Below are 23,042 nucleotides of genomic sequence, written 5' to 3'. Positions count from 1 at the left end.
TATCTCTTACTGCTCGACTGTACAATTAGCTGTACAAGTACTTGTACAGTACAAGTAGCTGTACAAGTAGCTTGTTGTTTAACTTCCACATTTCCCACGAAAAACCATTCCCATGCTTAATATTGCCTACGCAGCATTGAACTATACAATGGTCTGAACAGTATTGGAGAGGGCAGGCTAAAGAGATAAAGGACAAAGCTGAAAAGTGGAGAGGGACCAACCTATCTATTTTTGCAAGGGCCACAGTTTGCAATTTCTTTATCAGTAAGCTCTGGTATGTTACGCAGGTGTTACACTGTTCATGATTAAATATTCAGAAGCTGCACAGGAATTTCACTGCATTTGTCTGGGCATCTGAATGGGAGCGCTGCAGCCGGACTAACTTGTTCAGACGAGTAAAAGATGGTGGACTACGTTTAGGCCACCTGTTTTTGCGACAGCTGGTCAGTAGTTTTTTGTTTTTTAGAGACACGACCAACCCGTTCTTACGCACCGTATGCCAAGTCAGACTGAAACGGCTACTACCGGAGAACGTTGTTTCAACGGAAGATTTTTCCGCAGGGATTAAAGGCTTTTATAGAGAAGTCGTAACAAGTGTTCAGTTCCTTTCAGCGCGGTTTTAAAGATTGTCTACAGTAAAACGAAAGAAATTGTATCGTGCATTGTGTGACATTATGTTTCCTGTGCCTTTGTACAGGGCCTTGTACGATGGAGGCCCAGATGCAGATGTTTTAAAAAGGGTAAAAAGAATGCAGGTGACGCCAGGAGTAAAAACCTTTTTTAAATTGCACACCGAAACCTTGCCGGTGAAAACATTTTTGAAGAAAAAGGGATTATTCATACCCTGGGGATCACACTGTGTAATATACAGGAAGTCAGAAACCATAGACAATGTTTTTTTACACTGTTGGAAAGGAGTAGTATTGCAAAGAACGCTAATGAAAGATTTTCCGCTAGACTCGCATGGCATTCGGTACTTATGCTCTTAAGGCTACAGCCTTTGTTTTGTATGCGTGAATCTTAGTGTGTCATATGTAAATAGCGTACGCAAATAGCATTTGAGTGATTTTTGTTGATTTTCTCGTGTCAAGACTAGACAATAAAGAAAAAAAAAGGTGTTGCTTAGTTGGTTGAAGTGCTCGGCTGGGAATCGGAAAGATGGAGGTTCAATTCTCGGTGGAGACCGAATCTTTATTTTTCCGATGCCGCTATTTTCTGTTTCGGGTGATGACGTCATATGATTGACAGCTAGAGTGTGACCAGACAAACGAACGCCCACAGCATGAGCTATTACCAGCTTTCGCCTTAAAAGATATTCCATGTATTTTGCTGTAGGTACAATGAGACAACAAAAGCCCTGTTAATCTACTGAATACTATGCTGTTAATACTGTTTCTGTGCAGGCATGAGCTATCCGATTTATACAGTTCAATATCACGAAGGTATTCAAGCTAGGGACACCACAATGGAGGGATCCAGAAATATTGATCACCTGGGATGCTTTAATGAGCACAGACACCACACAGTACGAGAGTGCCTTGCTTTTCGCCTCCATCGACAAGTGGCCACCCTGGCCAGGATTTGACCCTGCACCTTTGGGTTCAGCACTTCAGCTGCCATGGCAGAGTATGCGAAAGATGTATGCAAGCTAAATTCCGGTAATAGTGTACATTATGTGAGCTTATGTTAAGCCACAGTTTGAACCAATTGCCATAATAATATTGACATTGCATTCCGCAGCATAAAAAGCATTGAGCTTCAGTAGCGCTGCCAGGATCATCTGAGATGGAGTATACATAGCGGCAGGGTATAGCATTACCGCCTGTTTTCGGTTAACAAGAGAGCACGAGAAGGTGTATTTAGTATAACAACTTTTAATACAAGAACAGCTCCAACCACAAGTTAACAAATATACAAGGCTAAAAATTTGCAAGCAACGAATGACAGCATGGGGGATCGCAGAACTAGGATCCAGGAGAGCAGACATCATGACATGGGTATGGAGCGGTAAAGGGAGGAGTGGGGGAAAACTCATCGACACAGAAAAAAGGGTGGGAGAAAGAGGGAGGAAATATTTAAGCTTCTTAGTGATCTTTGAACTGCTCTCTCTGCGATATCCTCAGTTTGTTTGTGTGTGTGTGTTTGTATACATATCAATCTGTGAGCTGGACTAGATAAAAAGACACCTTGAGGCAAACATCAAAAAACAAACTCTTGCTAAGTTTTCGCAAGTGTGGGACACGATCACATCGGAGCCAGTGGGGACGACAGGAATAAAAGGACGCAGGGCTGGCTGTAGAAAGGGGACTAAAAGGAAACTGTTACGAGACAAGATGACCTAAGATGAAGCAACATTGAGAGAGAGGAAAGCAGCAAGAGCAAAAACTAAAACACATGGTCTCACCCTTTCCTTCCTGTCAGATCAGAGACAGAGTCATATGATCAAAAACTAAAACAACTGAGAACAACTAAAAGCAGGGAATTAGTGTCCACTGAAGTCCTAAAATCATTGTCTCCCTTAGACATAACACTATTTGTCTTTTGAAGAAACACACAAAAGTCAGCCATACTAATATACAGTCCAAAGGACCAACTCTGGGCAGCTTGTTGCAATGCCATCAATTCCACCCACAAAAATACTGCAGTTTGCTACTCCACCCGTTAGAAAATAAAACAACAGATGGGAGAAGATCCTTCCAGGTCATCATGCAGATGTCTTAGCTTGTTTTGTCAAGAAAATGAGAGGGAAGAGAGCATGGCAACGAAAACACCAAACAACACTAAGAACACATTGAAAATGTTCTCAATTTGAAATGAAATAAACGTCAGGGGAAAACCTGCACAAGCCCGATGGGATTCAACTGGCTTGCAGCAGGGTTCCGTTTCTTTCATCACCATGAAAGAATAAGGCATGCGAACACAAACCTATGCAAGATGGAGAAAACTGCACTTATGAAAATATTGCAAATATGCTGCTGTAAGATATTGCAGATGTGTTCTTGAGCAACATAAGAACAATACCGGCGATATTCAGGAGCAAAACTGAAAGAAGGAAGTGAAAAGAACAGCACGCTTGTCTAGAAACAGTAGCCTGAAATGTGGGGGATAGACAAAGGATATCATGATAAGAGTGGATTAGGGGAAAACCGGATGAACTGCGGACGAAAGGACTCATTTCTTTTGCATGTACAGTTTTTCCGACCTCCAAGTGAGTATGCAAAGGGTTGGGCATGACACTCAACAGCCACAAGACACGCTTAAAGACCTACAAAAGAAGATTAGAAAAGAAAAAAAAAAAAAGAACAGCGCAGAAAAAGAATGGCCCAGGGTTTTCACACAAGAAAGGCTGACCACTTTCTTGCGCACACTTCTGGCATTCCGGTAAACAAACACACATCTAACAGTGCCATCATTCCATAAACTGGCTTCACGCAGAAAAGAAATCTGGGCGTGTGCATTTGGCTCGTCGGTTACACGGGGGCTGCGCAAAAGAGAATGACAACCCCACAAGACCAAAAAGCTAGTCAGTCCTATTGGCATGTAACAACCCAAGCACATACAGGGGAAGGCTGTGACTGGGGGAAAAAAAAAGAGAAATGGGAGGGGGAAGGGGGAAAAGCCTGTGTAGTTAGTATTGCATATACCAAACAGATACATCCCTGTATTTACAGACGTGGCCATTAGAGGGGCGATGAAAAGAAAGTATGTGCAAGCTTTCCAGCTAAAACACGATATAAGATCCAAAGGGGAAGGGGAATCCATGGCCAGGAGCACAGGATCCGCGAAACGTTGAGAAGTGGCCGCAACAGAACGACAGACATGGAAGAACCGGCAGCGCGACACCAAAGGTAGCGGGCGCATCCCGCCAGCGATGCTTTGCAAACGTGCTTGCCGCCTACAAGGTGCGTGCAAAAATGAAACACACCAGTACGATGAATGGCACACCACACACTGTCGGCCCAAAATCCGACTCTAAGCTTGTTCACTCTCAGATATGGTGTAGCATCAGAATCGCCAACCACAATTCGTGCTGACAACAGTACGAATATCAGTGACCAAGTCCTGTCTAGTAGCCCGTGTAAGCACATTCCGTAAAAGGACTGGCATGCGTTCGTGCAAGCAAGTCCTTTTCTTTTCCATGACTGTCCATATGCACTGCTATTTGGCAGACAAGACACTACACCCGGTGGGAAGGCTTAGAGGTGCACAGGCCTTAAAGGAACGTCAAGAAACTTGCCGACAGCAAACTGAAAAACCTGCCGAACTTTGTAGATGTGCGAGTGCCCTTGTACTCCCGTGCGAGGGGGGAGTCCTGTGACTTGGCAGTGTACCAAGAAGAACAGGTGTGGTGGTCACTGACGGATTCTTCGCACCGAACGCAATGGATGTCTCTGGGTTGACAACCAAGAAGAAAAGCGTGCCTAGGCAGAAAAAAAACAAAAAAACATTTATCCAGTGCAGCCAACCAGCAAAGTGATGCCATGTGGTCAGGAGAAGAAGAAGACTGGTGTAACTTTGCACTCGGAACCTACTGAAAACCTCAGAGTCGGGCTAAAAAATGCAGTGAGACAAGACCAACCTCCCTCCAGACATGCACTACAGCCTAGGACGATGGTGCTGCAGTAGGCAGGAGGATCAATTATTCGCGGCCACAGTTGTAGGAGAGAATTGTAGAGTATGTGTGTGGCATTGCAAAAACCGGGCTCGTGCACCGACACAAAATCGAAGGAAAAAAAAATGTGGATGTCATCACAAGAGACTATTAACGCATGCACGCACACATACAGACACTTGGAAACAACTCTTATATCATTGCTTTTTAATTTTCCCTCATTTGCTCTCAGAAGCTCAGTGGCTGCCTATAAAGAGTATAGTCGCTGTTATATGTAAGCGCCTGGCCCTATAGGTAAAACACAAGGACAGGCTCCCATACTTTTTTTTTTCTTTGCGCTTCCCCAAAATATGTTTCTTCCTTTGCTGCTACAGTAATGCCTAGGAGAGAAAGAAAAAGTAGAGCAGCAACAGTAGTGGTTTCTTGCTATACAAGTGGAAACAGTGCCAAAGGCAGGACTGTGAAGAGAGTTGGCGCCAGCGGTGTGAGAAACGCGGGGAAACCGTTTTCCCCACTAAGTGTGTGTGCACACATTCAGGAGACCTTAGGGAAAACATTTCCCACAGCAGAAGCAAAGTTCCTAGGCTACCATGCAAAGGTTGGTGCCAGTAGCTGCGTTAAATGGCACCTCCAGCATGTAGGAGAGCCTATGCGGCTCCTGCTAGCCCCTTTGCTCGGACATTAGAAAGTCACTACGCGGCTGAAACTGCCCCAGAGCTTTGTCTCGCAGTGAGAACAAGTTCCCTATGCAGCTACGGTCTGTAGTGCATTCCCATGGTCTCCCGGTGACTGCCCAAAGTGCATCATTCCCAACAGCCCACATGGTAGCATGCACCCAGCATTAGCCAGCTGGTGTTCAGACTCTTTACTAGCTCTCTGCTGGAAGCCACATGCGAGGGGACAGGCAGCATGGAAGAAATGATGAGAAACAGAAAAAGGAAGAAAGGGGGGGGAGGCACCCGACAGGACACAAACCAACACGTGCGCGCCTGGGAGAGCCAACAAGGAGACTGCAGCGAAGGTCGTGAGAAAAGGATGTGGAGTAACAAGCAGCCTGACAGAACAGTCCAGGGTACACACGAGTCACGGCTGCCAAAGGTCGGCCCAGCGCCGGTTTATCATCGGTCAAGAAAGCCCGCGCACGCGCAGTGGACGTCACGGCTCTCGCAAGTGCCCCGATTCTGCCCACCGTCAAGGCACGGGGCCTTTCGGGGAGGCGCACGGTGGCCACTGTGATGCCGCAGGTGGTTCTTGCACTGGCCGCAGACAAAGGAGGAGGAACGGCCTTCCCCAGTCGGCTCCCCGGTTCTCTCTCTCTCTCTCTCCCTCTATGGTGTGCCACCTGACCTAGAACTCTGCGAACTCCCTGGCGCACTTTTCCGTCGACGATATGCGCAGGGCTTCCTCCTCGTACTCGTCAAAGTTGCTCGTATCGCCAGGACCCTTGCATTTCGGCACAAATGGGGCCTCGACCTGCGACAGACAACACAGAGAAACATGAGCAATAATATCAAGCATAAACAGCAAGTTTATTAATGTGCAAGCACTGTATGGCTATGTAGGCGGGTTTCGCGTGGCTGTGATCTTGCCAGAGCTGCGAAAGAGGAACTAGTTGGCATATTGGAAATAATGGTACCATTGGATAAAGCGTCAAGGAAAGGTGTGCAATTGACAAAATGGTTGATATGGTTTAATTAGATAATTAATTAGAGCCAATTAAGTGTGTACTGGGAGCCAAGATGGCCACCAGCCAACTTCCGGTTTCGGTTTTCAGCTTCCGGTCACGTGTGTCAGTGCAGAAATGCGAAAGCCTGAGCGTTGCTGCTGCATATGGTACATCGCACGCCCCTTGCCGAACACAACCAGCGTTCTGTTGAATGCATCAAATTTCACCGGCATTCTATAATTCGTTTACAGAAGAGGGAAGGTGCAGTATGTGTCACTCGCGGAATCCCACTGACACATATCGCAGACAACACAGCAACGCTTAGGCTTATGCATTTCTCCAGTGCAGATTCTGCAGTGATCTCGGAAAATTTTTATAATTACCTACAGAGATCTACACGCAGTTATAATCCTACAGAGATCTAACACGCAGTTGTTTCCCTGCCTTGAAACCAAGACGCATCCAAAGTAGGGAGTATGCGAGCATTGTGTGGGACCCTCACACAAAGGTAGAAATAGAAAAACTAGAATAACTTCAAAGGTTAGCCTTTTGTTTTATTTATAACCGTTATAAACACCGAGACTCTCTATCTGCTATGTTAAATGATGCAAACCTGGAGTGCTTGAATGAATGAAGAAAAAATCTGCGAATTCCTTAATCGCTTATACTTTTCAAAACTAGGTATTGATGCACAAGAATACATAACACTCCTCAAGGAAGTCTCGTCATGAGCACAATCACTATATAGAACCTATTTTTGCTAGCACAGATGTCTACAAATTCTTCTTTTTTTCCCTCACACGATCTCGGATTAGAATGCACTGCCGCATGATTCCCCACTGCTTGTTTCCGACGAGTGACTGCATCATTAATTGACACTGTATTTAATGCAGTATGTTGTTGACTTTGTGCAGTGTTTCTTTCAACTAGAGTAGTCCTTTGATGCAAGATTTCATCCCATTTAGTTTTGTATAAGTGTTAATTGTTCGTTTTTGTTTTTTTTGGTGTGTGTTCTGTCAATACCAATGCTGTACAGGGTCAATATTTTGTACTTTGTTTTATACTGTGCCTCTCCTGCTTGGACCATGTTTGGTACGCAGTATATGATAAATAAAATAAATATAGTATGCGCTCCCCCAGTATTTAGGAACCGAGCCCTGCTACTGAGCAGAACAGAGCTCGGATGACGTCAAGACTAGATGACAGATAACTGCTACCAATGCAGCATTACAAATTAAAGACTCATTCACACTGGCAAGTTGCCAGCAGCTCGTTTGAGGGTGTCACTCAATGACAGATTCCTTGAGATGAGACTTCCAAGTCACGGAACACCTCAGCCAATCTGCGGCTCCATAGGACGCGATGTTTGTTTAGTTCTGCCTTCTTTATTTGGCGAGAAAATGAAACAGTACATGTTCACGTATGTATGTCTTGCTGCGTATTAAGTTGTTTGACACAAATGCCACGGAGCAAAAATGGAGCTTACTCACTTGCGTTTGCTTCGTCCTGCGTTCAGAGCTCGATCATGAAATTATTTTGTGATCTGCTACTTCATGAGACTGCAAGCTAGGCTGCACCAACTATCGACATTACAGTCTTCATCGAATTAGAGCATTTCTGGCTACCAAAACAGCTTTGTACAAAAGCATAACTACAGTAGCCGACGGGTAATTCGGACTCCAATAATTCGGACTTGTAGGATATTTCGGACTTCAGTGAGGCACCGTCAGTCACCCCATAGAAGCGCATACATATTCGCGACGGATATTTCGGACTTTAAAGTCCGAAAGTTCGATTTTTCGGACTAATTTCAGTCCCCTGCAGGCCAAAATCTGCCATCTTATCGGCTTTTCGCCGGCGCAACAAGCGCCATCTTGGATTGAGGTGGATTGGCTCTGCAGTTGGATTGGCTTGACATGGTTTCGGTGCCCCATTTTTGCCAGGAGAGGCCCCTGCAATCTCTGCCACTTCGAGGTGGCAGTCGGATTGTCATCGCCGTCAACCTGCTTTTGTCGCCAACGCTGACGCGGGCAGCTATCTCTTTGTGCTTTGTCTCATACGGAATGGACATTCCAACGGGCTCCACGTTCCGCGAGTTTGTTGAAGTGGACGACGGCCTCGATATGTGTGCGGACCTCACGGACGACGAACTTGTACGCCAGGTTCTTCAACCTGAAGACGAGTCGGACTCCGACGACGACTCGGGCGGCCTACCACAGCCATCACTTGCACAAATTACGAACGCTGTGAACTTGCTGTCTAGCGTGTACAGCGAAACGACAACTTTGGCGCAAATACAAGCGCAAATCGTCGCCAGCAAAAGAAATTTGCCGCAAGGTAAAATCGGCGACTTTTTTAAGCCGATTTCCTCTGAATAAAGTGATTTTTTGTGCTTCACGGATTTTTCGGACTGTTCGATTATTCGGACCATTTTTCGGGTCCCTTCAAGTCCGAAAAAACGGTCGGCGACTGTATAAGCTCTTCCACGGCTTAAGGGGATCCGAAATGATCTTCTTTAAGCCCAGAGGAAGATGAAAGGGGCCACCAAGGCGTGAGAGTCGGCTCGTTTGCCAAATCTCGTTAAAAGCAAGAAATGTCGTGAAGCAAGTCGCATGATGGTGTGAACATTTGGCGCTGCTCTGCTTGGCCCTTGTTGCGGATCGATGAAACCTTCATGCGACCTTCACGACTTGCCAGTGTGACTGCGCCTTAGGTGACATTCAGTTGCAGGTTGCAGGGGCCGAGTTACATTATGTGACTCTAACACATGGTACACACTGGTAGCTCGAACAGCCCCAGCCTGTTATATAATGCAATCGTCTGTAATTTCTGTCAAAATTAGTTAGTGCTCAATGCAGGGCTGCTGGCTAAATGCACAGCCTTGCATTAACCCTTTGACAGTTGAATTTTTTAAGGATGAAACATTTTTTAGCTCTGTCTGTCAGTGTGCCATGGGTGGCATTGGAGAAGGAACAGGGAGCTGAACCAAATAAAATTTGGCGAAACTTCCATCTGCCCCCTAAAGACTGAGTGCCACACTGCTATCGGAGCAGCACAAGCGTCAACAACAGCATTTTTCTGCTCCTGTGATGGGCAAAGCCAGTGGATGGTGCAAAGGAGTCTACACTCTGTTCCGCAGCCTGAATGGCGCAGGTGCAACCTCATAACTTGCAAGCCAAGTGAGAGCGCTGTGCGTGCTGCCTAATGTTGCACGACTGCAGGCAACTGGCCACATGAGGAACCACAGCACCATTGCTCAGTGCAGTGTGGAACCCATCATAAATGGTGACATGGCGGAAGATAATAGCCGCAGTCGTTGCACTCTGCTGCAAAGTAACACCAGGAATGAACGGTTGTGTTTGGCCAAGATGAGACCTTGCAAAGAGGCTGTGCTTTGTTCATACTGTAAAGAATTTTGTGCCGACAGCTAACTGTAAGTATGTGCAATGTGAAGAGGCTCCTGTGGCCTTTGCAGTTGTGCTCATGCTTTTGTGTTATCACATTTAAGTAGTCTTAAATATCATGAACCTTTGCCGTACGTGCCTATTTTCAGTACGGTATTCGAGCACCTGACCGCTACCCTACATGTACAGCAATGACTATGTGGGAAGTACCCATTACGCCCACTAACACTGCATTGTCTCTTGCTGATGTTACAAGCTCTTGAACTGTCTTGGGATGTCTACCACACCAAGCACTTCACAGGCGATGAGGATGGCACACCTGTCTTGAGTTTTGGTTTTTGCCATCACACCTGTCCTCTTGTGAGGATCCCTAGCACACTGCTGACACTACATGTCACAAAAATATACTGAATGTAAGGCTCAAATCCACAATGCAAAATTTGCCTCTCGTAAACAGCAGATTTTAAGACATTGCTACAGCAGTGATTGGAGCTAAACAGGATGCTTTTTCTGTAAGAGTTCTAAAGCCGCTTCTCCAGAATAGCCCCTTTGGCAGCTAGAGTAGTCATCACTAGTGACTAAATAAATCAAGACTACACATATAGTGCATGGTGGGTGACAAGGCCAGTATGACTGGCAGCTTGCCTCTTTCTTGTAGATGGCGATCCAGTCAGTCGTGGCAAACCACCGGTGGTTCTTAATGTCATTCACGCCATTCTTGAGGTTGCCAAAGCGCTTGGTCAGGTCGACCTGCAGCAGGTTCCTCAGCAGGTCCTTCAAGTCTGATGTGAAGTGTGATGGGAATCGAACCTGCAAGCAAAAGAAAAGTGCAGGGCTCAGTCTAGAAACAGCGACTGAGGTCTCACAAGCTTTACTAGCTCAGCGTAGGAAAACTTCACATGATAATGCAGACACAGCCGAGCACATCTATGGCAATCTGTGGTTTGGTGCATCCAAGAAAGAAAATCATCTTGATTGCCAACCATTTTTGCAAGACGTTTGTGTTTTTCTTTTTCTTAGCATCAAAGAGAGACTTGTCTTTACCCAATGAAGCAAAGCTTGGCATCTAAACTGAAATTATAGATGTGTATAAAAAATAAATGGCGATGCTCATCTCTCAGCCTGAGTCGCTTTGGGGCGTTAAACCCTCTAAAACCAAACTAAAAAAGGAAAACGAAGGCCAAGGTCTCCCAGCAAGAATGCCAGAAACCACTGTCATGTCTATCTTTCAAGCAATTTCTTTTATTTGCCAAATGGAATTTTTGACCATGAAACCTTGGTAGTCCTTCACAAAAATTTTACTGTTTCACGTAGAGCTAAATAGCTCTGCGTGAAACAGTAATTAAAATTTTACCCGCCAAAGGAAGGAATCGCATACTGCTCTGACAGTGTCAACTTAAGCTACAGCTGCACAGAGATCACAAAAATGCTAAAAACAAAACATGGTCCATCACAAAAAGCAAACTTTTGTCAATGCCAATGAGTGCAGCTGTGACCTGCGGAGACAGCTGCACCTTGATCAAGGAGAACCACTTTGTTGATAGTAAAACTGCTAATTACTTGGAAGCCGACTCACAGCTAAGGCTATGGTTATCCATAATTTAGTAACGCTTGCAACACAATATGATTCCTAAGTAGCCCATATGTAACTCCGCTAGTGAGCCCCTTTGACCCCATGGACTGGTCACAATAAATATTTCCAAACAGAGCAACGTCAAAGGCTCAGCTTTTCTTGTAATAGAAATTTTTCCCACATAGGGAATAGCACTGCATACACCAGCAAGGAAACAACACAAGCCAGCAACAAAATAAAAGATGCACTTTATCTAAGTGCACCCTTGATCAGAACAAGTTAAGGCCTGACCATAACACTTCACCTCGGCTCATAGATGCTCATACTCACTGAGTGACTGCAGGTATCAAATATTTGAAATATGAATAAGACATTATTAAAATGAACAGACAGATGAACTAATAGAAGCAATTTCACATTTTGCACAATTAATGCCCACAACTATGTTTCTAGGAATTTCATCCCAGTCGCATAGAGACGAATGTGGTGCATAAAAAAAAAAGGTTCTATCCTAAACTTGCAAACTTGTGTTAATTACTAACGAGGAATTATAATATAAAAAAACAACACAGCCCAACAACAACAACAGCACAATGGCTGACAGCCAGGTAACAAGAGTTTAACATAAGCCACACCATAAGACTGGCTCGAAAAGAGAGAAATTGAATTTCAGATACAATATAAATGTGTGTGAGGGCCACACCCATGTATAGGACACACCCCCTATTTCCCGAAGCAAGTATTAAAAAAAACATCTGTGTAAAAGCCGCACCAAAACTTTCCACGACCCACGCGGGAATAGCCTTCAAAATGCATGCGTACAGGAGCTTCCAGATGCAGCCCACGGATGACGCCCAAAAGCCCAAAGTCGCGACTCATCATCATCATATTTTCTTGTCGCGAGCTTCCGCAATACATATCGGCATCGGCATCGCCAGCCCCAGCCACTCCAGCTTTGTTCTGTGACTGTCAAAGGTCCGTCCGTGAGTAGTGGTAGCGTGGTTGGCGTGGTCACAGGCCGTAGTTGCGGCTCTTGTCTACTCTCTGCTTTATTTTTCGAAAATTGCCGTTGAGTGTTGCCATTCTAGCACGATGGGCAAGCGTATCGGCAGCTACACGGCAGGCTTTAAACTGAATGTAGTGGAGCTTGGAATCTGAAGACTCCGTGAGTGACGATTGAATGGTAAAAAATGACACATTCACTGAGTGGTCTGTTTTTACTTAAAAAAAAAAAAAGAAAAATTCTCGCATTGTTGGGGATGGCGACAGCCGCGCTAATGCAGCCAGAAGCCCAGTTCATATCTGCTTTCACCATCCTTAGCGTGTTGTCATGTGTGTCTTATCATTCCCTGCAATCAGAAGAGCTTCTGCCAAAGGTTTCATTAAAACAGTAACATTCAACGACGTTTCGAGGTTGCACATCGAGTTCCAACAAAACGGCCAGTTTGTAGGTAAGTTGTTCTTGCTCACAGCAGCCCCATAAGGTGGAACGAATGTCATGCTTGCAGCAGTGCGCCTCAAGCACCGGGTTATCGATGCAAACGTCCTCAGCAATGTATTTCAAAAAGGCAGTGGGCCACAATCATGTCTGCCTTGAATGGCACATGCAAGCAAAGTACAGCAAAATGCAGTAACAGACTGTTCACCGCAAAACTGCATTCACCCCCACTACACTAGGACACTGTCCAAAGCCACCATGTTGCTCTGTGCTGTCACTGAATCTTACCGAACCACGACCGCTAATAAGAAGATTAATGCATGTGAATGCATTTCTGGCTATGGCATTTGCTTTGAACTTTGACATCCTTTGCGATATCTAAAATGTGCGTGGCTTTCAAATTGTATACGAACATTAAAATACATTATCTGAAATTTGTATTTGAATACTATGACATTAGCATGACTCCAGTATTCCTTGCAAAATACATCAAGTGGGATCTCCAGATGGCAATATCTTGCACTCGAAACATGATTTGTCTCGCTCTTTCTTCCTACAATTAACTGCCAGCATGTGCCTGAAGTCCGTAAATGACAATAATGCATAAAATCAATGCACTGTCAGCTGTTAAAAGCGACAGCAATCAATAATGACTAATACAGTAGGGCATCCAATGGCACGGTTCCATTTTCAGATCTTCAGTCATTCAGTCTGTAACAGCTTTTGGCTACATCACTGGGCACACAGTCTGGTGTGCCTACATTTCCTTGTACACGTCTACATTTCCTTGTAAACACAGCATTCTGGGCGACATTCTGCAGCCCGCATTTATTCATTTCTTCAGGCACTGACAGGGAGCACATTGGTTTCGTAAGCTGTATTTAACTTAATGCGTCGATAAAATACAAAAATATTGCATTCCCCCAGCAGCGCCCTAAACCTCGGCCCGCCGATGCTCATCAGATCTCTGACGTTACTCCTTTAGTAAAGAGACATCTCTGACGGCCGCCTTATATAATTAAATTTTCTTATTTTCTGAATACAATTGTTACCAAAAGAATTTCAAACATGACATTAGTCTATAACATGCACTCAAGTGAATTAATGCCTGATAAGCCTAACAGGTGTGGTATGTTATGCTGACTATAGTTGCAAACTGCAACAAAACTAATACATCTCTCGCTTACTACAGTTGTTTATTTTTTCCTGCAAAAAAGTATCTGGCTTGAACCATTTGAGCGAGCTGTACTGATATTCAAAATTGCCAGAAAATAATTAAATTTGCAACCAATTTTCATTATTTGTATGCACTTGTGTACCTGAAAATTTGACATTCACACACCTCTAGCCAAGTGCAAAGCAAAAGATAAGTCCGAGTATCCCTTGAGATATAAGACATCCAGTGGACATCCGTGGATACTTCAAATATCTGTAAAATGTCTAGGCTCTCTGCAAACACACAGGAATTTTTCAGACCTGCATCTTCCCCCGAAGCCATGGTGGCTTCGTGGTTAGAATGCTTGTTTACTGATTTGGGAAATCCGGGTAAGGTCCCAGCAGCGAGATATTTCGATGGAGGCAAAGCACAAGGCACCCGTGTACTGTACGCGTAAAAGATTCCCCTAGTGGTCAAGACTATTCACCGCCCTCTGCTACAGCCCCCCTTTTCTTCAATTTGACTGTACTTAAAATTACGACAGGTGTAACGCTTTTTTTTTCCCTTAGGGTATAAAGCCTGGTGTTCAAAACTTGCGACAACACATGCAAGGCAAATTAAATTCGAGAGGGGGACTGCCAACTGATATCTTTTTGCACACTGGTTCTTCTCAAGGCAAATTAAGTTGTACTTTCTGTTTGAGTTATAAGCCCTGCACCAACAGACAGCCCACATGAACTGGGCCTCCCGAAGACCACTGTTGCAAGAACTGCTGGAAAAAATTTCTTGATCAGTTTTCCTAGTGCAGTTTCATCCACCGAAGGCCGGCTGTGATGTCAGTGATGCACTAAGGTCACTTGAGACATGCAAAAACTGAGGTATAAATAATCAGATTAATAATTTTTGTTCTGTCAACTTTTGGGAAGGCTTACATAAGAATTGGTTTGGTTTGGTTTAGGGGTGTGGAGGTTTCACTTCCGGCACCGCTGTTTACTTTTCCACCAGCGCCATTCTTCTTGGCGTGCGCTGCAGACCCGAGCAAAATAAATATTGTCAGTTTCAATGCTGCCCTACTTGCTCAGTGGTCACGCACGTTTCTCTCCTTTCCTCGTGCACAGTCTGTAGCGAACGCAACTCGCATTCCTATAATGGAGCTTAACGTTCTAAAGTAATCCAGGCTGCGAGAGACGCCGTAGTGGAGGACTCCAGAATTTTAGGCCACCTGGGGTTCTTTAATGTGTCCTGACCTCGCACAGAACATGGAGGCATTGCTTTTTGCCATAAGAATTGGTACAAATCAAAACGAAAAAAGCAGTGACCATAAAGCAGTTTTGTTATGCCGCCAGTGACCTCAGCAGTGAAACCGAAACTATAACTGCATGTAGGAAAAAATTTATATATAAATTATTCACAGCTTTTTTTGCCCAATCCACGTGGTTATTCATGTTTAGTAATGTGGTGTGAGTGATTACAATCGACTGCGAAAATCTCAAATCTCGGTAATTCACTCCCCCCCCACCACTAATTTAGAAATTAAAACTATGAGCACAGTCCCGGCCAACAGCCATTACACTCGTTAATTCAAATGGGGGATCGCATCGAGGCAAGACCCGCGCAGCTTGTGACCACTGAAATAGAGCTTCCTGAATCTCGGTTGCTTGGAATAGTAATGCCAGCGCACGCAATAGCAGGGGTGACGATCGAAAGTTCCCCATTTCAGAAATATAGCTGTCACATAGTTTCAGTTCCGCTTTCTTTAAAAGAGTATAGACACCAAATTTTGATGCCATTTTTTTTTTTTTTGCTAATGATACATAAGACATTGATGTATATGGATTAACACTGTTTTCACCCGGGACCGCTCAATAATTTATAATTAAATTTTCTTTTCTCGCCAGGTTCGGTTTCAGTTTCAGCAGCTGAGACATGGCTGTGTCGTCACATCATATCCAGGTTACGTGCAGTATGAAAAAACTACGATATAACCGCCGATTCTTCACTTGTTGTGATTCTTGTTCTTGAGGCAGGTTGGATTAACGTTGTAGTGAATTCAAATGACCGAGGAATGATTACATCATTGTCTTTTATCCTTCATGTGACCTAGACTTGACTTTGATGCTATAGCTGTTACTTGGTGTTTGAAAACGAAACTGAAGCAGATAAGAAGAGAAATTCGATGATAAGTTATTCAGCGGTTGTAGGCGAATATTACGCGGTGATTCGTATACAGTTGTCTTACACATCATTGCAACAGACAAAACTCGAACCCAAAAATTAGATGTCAATACTCCTTTAACTCCGCATCAACCTGTGGTAGCGACTGGGCATGCGCATCAGTCAGCCACGCTGTTTCGGACGCCCCTTGGCGCGTCACTATTTCAACATGTACCATCTTTGCCTAAAGTAACCAGGCCAATTAACGAGAGTTTACTGTACTTTGAAACAGCCGAAACATTAGATGCGCTTGGGTGGTGGGGCATGACAGAAACACTGGGAAAAACTGGCACACAAGAGATACAGTGTTGAAGTTGTAACTGAAGTCCGCCAAGAGTAAACACAGCACAGATATGCCTGCACTTGAAAACTATCTTAAACTATCTTACAAAAACGGGAAACTATTCAGTCAAGTTACCGGCCCGGAAAAGCACAGAGAAAACGCACATAGCAATGCACTAACAGAAAAACCCAACAGCCTCACATGCTAACTAACTGCCAAAAGAAAGGTTAAGAATGTAAGAAGAAAAGGTCGGTCCCTGACACGGTTGCAGGAACGAGAAAGAAGGAAAAGAGAGAGTCCGAGTGGTGCCTTACATTCACACAGTGGCCCACAACCTGAAAAGGATTGCAAAGAAGTGCGGTGTGAAGGTGGTTTTTTTTTTTCTTTTTTTCGGCTGCCCCCTTCCCAATAAAAGGCTGGGAAATGAAAGAGCGTGAAGTTCAAAACTAGGTAAATACATGGTCGCGATGAAAACTGCAGCAGCTTGCGCCATGTGCTAAATGAATAACATATTTACTGCTACTGTTGTGCAAAAATACTTATGTTCGATGAATGGAAAATGAAGGGCTAAGAGAGCACTAATACGATGCCTCCAGGGAAGTGAGCAGCCACAGACGGAGGAATATGACATCACCAAGGCGACTTAAATGGCACGATTAGGTGCACTGCACATGAATATGCCTATCACTTTTACAATCAAGTGAAATTCTTGGCACGCATTATGGCAACAGTGTTACACTAATGCAGCGAGCTGGACACTAAGACAATGTGTAAGGCTTTCAGGCCTTTCGTCATAGTGCCCCAGCAGTAAATAGCACAGAAAATGGTAAACCAAAGAATAAGAATGGTTCTAAACTAGATCTGCATTATTAGATCGCCCGGGAAAAAAAAAAAAAAAAAAAAAAAAAAAAAAAAAAAAAAAAAAACATCGCACAAGAACATCAACACAATTCCAGTATGTGTTGGCCTTCCATTCTGTTTACCAAGAAGCGACTGATCCATAATGCTTTCATACTTCTGCCTGTTGATTCCAAAGCAGGCATTTCTAATATGCGTGCCCTAGATGACTTCAGTTCAGCTCACAACATGTGTGCCAGTTTTCGCATGTTTCTGTAACGTCACAACAGACTGCCTGCCATAAACAATACGGGAAAATTAACCAGTCAAGGCATCACCATGCACCAAACTAGCAACAGGGCTGACAAAACAGCTAACAAAAATGTACAGTTATTTCAGCATCGGTAGTCAACTATGAAAGTCAACCGTGCAGCAAACAAATGAGCAAACCAGCATTAAACTGTTAGCCAAAGCAGTGTTTTCATGCCATAAATAACAAACTTCCACTCAAATGCAATAGATAACTGCACCAAAAATGCACCTGTAAGCAGCAACGCTGCACTTTCAACTTGTAGTGAAATGGTCATTAGAATAAAGGTACTGCCACAAGTTGCGGTATGACTTCAGCCTAGCAGTGATGAAGACTCCTTTTGCAGGGTTCAGAAGTAGTGATACACAGGAAACAAAATGAGATTTCAAGTTGCAAGACGGCGAGAACGTTTAGCCGACAAGACATAGCTCCCACAACTGCTCAAAGAAGAGCTTATGCACTCGAGTCAAGCCTACAATTTTCCAGACAGCCTAACATCATTAGATCATTTGCAACCTAAAAAGTTGCCTTTGTATGAACACCCAGAGCAAGAACTACGCCACTGGAGATTACAATGCCCCTGGATGTCCTGCAGACGTCCAGGAGATCCATGGGATGTCCACTAGTGTTTCCAGACAGGCTAACATCATTGAGAGCTCATCTACAACCTAAAAAGTCACCTCTGTATGGACAAGTAAAGCAAGTACTAAAGAATGTAGTGAAATGTTTTTATGCTGCCATACTTCTGCATTCAGAAATAATTTCAGTGCCTTGGTTGCATAGAGGCACCATCATGGCACGATCATTTAGAACATAAGCGAAAACAAACCGTTTTCCTTAAGGTAAACATCAGACTGTAGAATACTAGTGCCAAGGCATTGCTGCGACTCAATATCTTCTAGGGAAGGTTACATGTTTCCAAAAAGGCTGACGAGAAAAGGATTTCAGTTCTCGAATGAAGTACCGTGCCACACACTGTTCTCACCTTGCCAGAGACAATTTTCTCGTATATCTGGATTGGCTGGTCGGCGAAGAAGGGCGGGTAGCCGGCAGCCATTTCATACACCAAGACACCAAGAGCCCACCAGTCAACAGCTTTGTTGTAGCCCTGCAGACAAAAGGCACATAACAGCTATAGGAAGAGTTTGTATCCTAAGAAACAATGGCCCAACCTCACCAAGTTTTTCAGATATAAAACTGCTGCCCCAACTCGATTCGTTGCATTTCTGTGTCTTAACACGCATCAAGTTGCACAAGAGTTACGAAGTGCCTCGGGTGCAGTTTGATGAGTGCAGTGTGACCCACCGATAAGCTACTACTGACCAAACAAACTTCTTTATCCACCAACAAATGGCAGCAGTGATCATGTATGCATGCTTTTCCCTGGCTCGTGAACACTCGGAAAGCTCTCCCGTGGCTTCATCACGTGACTCAGTATTTGCAGCCCGCAAAGCCTGCATACGTGACGGGACCCTGCAGTGACCCAAGGCATAGTGAGCATGTTACGAAAGCGAAGAAACTGGTTAGCAGGATGCAAAACTCTGTCTTTTCAAAGATGAAGCACAACTCCTGGCCAAGTATTTTTCAAATGCAGCCAGCATACAGCCGACTGCTTTCGAAGTGATTGTGTACGCTTAACAAAAAGGGATCAAAATATCTGACCCAAAAGGCGAAGTATTTGGAAGTGATCATCGAATAATTTATCACGCTAGTTCCAAGTGCAAACCCAGACTTTACTGTAATGACCACCACCAGCCACCATCAACGTATACTCCACAGTGCTACAGGCCAGCCTTTGTTTTTTGGAAACAGCCTTGTGAGAATTTAACATCTCAACCTCCACGCTACACTGACGCGCCTCTCAAACCAAAATCGGTTCAGAACTTCTAAAAGAGAGAACAAGAATGTAACAATGAAATATTTGCCGCAGAACAAAATAAAACATTCAACTGAGTCAGAGATAAACTAACCTTGCTGAGAATGATTTCTGGAGCCAAGTATTCGGGTGTACCACACAAGGTCCAAGTCCGTCCCCGGACTCGCTTGGCAAAGCCAAAATCTGTAACCTGCAGGCAACATGTATACAAGCAAAGATATTGAGTTCATGTGACAACAATCAAAACACAAGCCACTGTAGTCTAAGCCAATTAAGATGCTGCAAGCCGCAGCTCAAAATCAAGCCTGCAGAGCACATGAAATCAAGCGCTTGAAGCAATCAAAGCTTGCATTCAGTGGCACTCTAGTCTCACAGCCAACACTGTCGCTTACACCTTCCAACAGGTAACTGAAAATTGCAATAAGTGCTATCAGATAAACAACACTGTCAAAAAGGAGCAAGGCCATCTGCAACCAATTTTTGTTCGTAAAAATTAATTTTCTGGCTCTGCCTTGGTATGTCCACGTCTGTTCAGCAGCAAAACTGGACTTCCTATTCAGAAAAGTGAACTTATAGCGCGGAATCTTCCTTCTCTCGCCTTCGTATTCAAACATAGACTTCGTGATCTCCTCTGGAAGTCAATGACTAAATGGCCCAGTCCCAGGCATCACCATGAAGAAACCGTCCTCGCTTTATTGTTCAGTTACAAGAGCTCTCCTTTCACTTTGAGTGCGTCTTTGTGATTAGAATGTGGTATCCTATCACATGCCCATTTCAAGTAGCTCTCAGAGTCCTTCTATAGAGCTCCTGAAACTTCGGTCTAGAGCACTTGAGTGGTGTTATATTTAGCAAAGAAAGCAAAATTATTAAGCCGCTACTCTAGTTTCCTACCTTGAAAATGCTGTTATAGAGCGTTGCAAGCACAATGCATCTAACATTATTTGTTATTATTTATCATTATTGTTAGAACATTATTTTTTAGGCAGCGTGGCACTTAAACGTGCTATTCCAGCCTCAGTGCATTGCCTCTGTACCTGTGATCAATTGTAGCATTAGTGTACGGCAGTTCACCCTTTCGCATATGCGGAACATTTCTTTTCTTTTTAGTATTCCATCCCTCTTCATGTGCAGTGACATACAAATAGCTTTTCTTTCTTGACAGATATCCCGACGCATGCGTATGCGGAACGTTTCTTTTTAGTATTCCATCCCTCTTCATGTGCTGTGACATACAAATAGCTTTTCTTTCTTGACAGATATCCCGACGCATGCTCCCGCCGACTACGTTCAAGGCTCGCTGGCCTAATATTAGGCAACCGAACGTTCCGGAGTACACAGTGCAAAGGCACGCGACCTTTGGCAAGTTCGTAATTACAAGGCATTGGAGTGATACGATTATCTGCAGTCTGGGTAGGTGGGTAAGGTTTGATCCCACAAAGTAAATGATGAGGTGATTCTTTCGAAGAGAGACCTGACACCGTCACAAGCTGTCAGCATTAAGTAGCAGCGTGTATGGGTGTCAGCGAGCACAAGTACATTCTCGGTTTTATCACTGCCATTAAAGTGGTGCAAACACACAGACGACGATGATGAAACGTCAATTCGACTGACGGCAGCAATCCCCTGTTGGCACAGTTCGGCTGATAACTCAGTGGAGTGTAAACAAATCATACTGACATGTACCTTGTGTAGGCTACTGCAAGCTGTACATGTAACAACGCCGGCCATATGCTCTGGTGTGCAAGTAAGGCTTGGACGCCAAATGCAAGGAATACAGGCGAGTAGAAGAACATTTCTTCGATGGTACAGTTTAGAGGGGATTGGAAACTATGGCGGAATACTCTCCGCATCAGGTGCGTCATTGCGGGTGCGCCGAATTGAGGGTTTCTCCATGGAAAGGTCTATAGTGCGAGACTCATGTGGGTAGGACAGCGTGTAAACCAGCCATCATTAATTTTCTTCCCTACCATGCATGTCGGTTTGCAAACATTTGCAAACATGCACCAACCTGCGAAGGCATGCGGGTGTTTTTGTTGCCTACGCACAGCACTCCTACAAAATAAAATTGAATTGTAATACAAGAAACTGGTTCATTATGATATAAGCAGACAGAAAAACACAATGCAGACAACCAAAGATGGAGGAACACAGATAAGCACTTGTTTTCGCCTTTCTACCTGTGATCACACACGTGGCGCTCTTCCGCCTACCCCCACTGGAGATGGTGCCAGAAAGGCGGACTGACCTTGATGTATCCTGTGTGGTCGATCAGCAGATTCTCGGGCTTCAAGTCCCGGTAGATGAGGTCTAGGGAGTGCAGGTACTGGAACGCCAGCACAATTTGGGCACCGTAAAACCGCGCATGCGGCTCTCTGCACACCACCACGATGAACCAGCAAGGCACCACCAAAGTCCCCCGAGTGAACAAGAAAAAGGGGAGGGGGGCACAGGCAAGAAAGAGGAAGAAGACACTCGTACAAGAATCTCAAACAAAGCAACATGGCATACTTTTTAAGTGATCTTTCCCTCTAAGACAAAGTGTGCAAAAGCAGCAGTCTTATAAGTTTGTAGTGACGACACTGTATTGCACATAACAAATTTAAGTAAAAAAAATGGAAAAACAATAGCACAGGTAGCAGCTGGTGAGTGAGTAAAGGAAGCAACATAAAAGAGAAATACAGTCTAGCCCCGTTATAGTGAAGCTACTTATAGCAAAATGTGGTTATAACAAAGAGATTTCGATTTCCCATTCCTATTTTAGCACTTTTAATACAATTTGGGTATGGTTTTAATGAAGTAAATAAAAGCATCTCAGCGGATATAGCGAAGACATTTTGTAGCAAATAAAAATCTATCAATTGGGACTTTTCCGTGCCTAAAAAAAAAAATGTGTGCAATAATAAGAACAAAACCTGGCTGATGGCCACATGCGCGGCATCGTGTGCACTCCCGTGAAGCGAAACGTTGTCTCACTGCATAGCCTGGCTCGCTGCCGCTGTTGATCATCAATTTCTCAGCTATGTTGAGTCTCGCGAGCTGGTGACCACCCAGTGGCTGACCGTCTATGGATGTTCCATGGGAGTTCGAAGCAAAACTTGGTTTCCCATTTGGATGATGTGGAGGCCACAATCCTGAACACAGGACTTATCCCAGCAGCGATAAATAACTTTGCCCATAGTCGATGAGCGATTTTTTAAGCTCACTAGGGACCACGGAAACATTCGAAAAATTTAATTTGATAGAAAAGCTCCTTTTACATAAACTTTCAATTGGCACCTAGTGGAGGATGGGGATCAGCAGCTCTGTGACTGACCCGCCGCGCAGTGTTTACGCAGATGACGGGCGGCAACCGGTGTTCGATGGTTGTACCACCGTCGATACGTGGCGGGTGAACGCGCGGGCTTAGACAAAGTACAGATGCGAAACCGAATCTGCCATGGTGAATTTGCCAAATCATTGCATTTTGAGTATGCTTCCCCACATAGTCCTCACAGTCCATGCAGTGATGCATCCTCAATATGCAGCAGGGTAGTCTGTGAACAGGCACCACCAGAGCGGCGGCATGCTGCGAGACGCACATCCGCACTAATCAAGAGCCTCCACCGTCAGATCGAAGCCAATTCACCGGTGGCAGAGGCAGAACGCAACTTGCGCTGGGCCTAATACAAATATT

At 44.5% G+C, this 23,042-nt stretch overlaps 1 protein-coding gene across 7 annotated transcripts in view; it reads right to left on the bottom strand.

The window, feature by feature from the left end:
- Positions 1–1,856: 1,856 nt before the first annotated feature.
- Positions 1,857–23,042, bottom strand: part of Pka-C1 (Protein kinase, cAMP-dependent, catalytic subunit 1) — a 410,566-nt gene continuing 389,380 nt past the window's right edge. For all 7 annotated transcript variants that reach the window (XM_084577414.1, XM_084577413.1, XM_084577415.1 and 4 more), the window contains 5 exons: positions 21,615–21,741; positions 19,464–19,559; positions 18,479–18,601; positions 10,328–10,492; positions 1,857–6,085 (listed from right to left, as the gene is read on the bottom strand). In XM_084577414.1, the coding sequence (XP_084433540.1) occupies positions 5,960–6,085; positions 10,328–10,492; positions 18,479–18,601; positions 19,464–19,559; positions 21,615–21,741 (637 nt within the window). In that variant the 3' untranslated portion in view covers positions 1,857–5,959. The remainder of the gene's footprint in view (positions 6,086–10,327; positions 10,493–18,478; positions 18,602–19,463; positions 19,560–21,614; positions 21,742–23,042) is intronic.

The sequence above is a fragment of the Amblyomma maculatum genome, chromosome 8 (assembly GCF_055883805.1).
Source record: "Amblyomma maculatum isolate TAMU_Amacu chromosome 8, ASM5588380v1, whole genome shotgun sequence".
Taxonomy (NCBI): Eukaryota; Metazoa; Arthropoda; class Arachnida; order Ixodida; family Ixodidae; genus Amblyomma; species Amblyomma maculatum.
The sequence above is the reverse complement of the archived record's forward strand: the minus strand, read 5'-3'. Positions and strand labels throughout refer to the sequence as shown.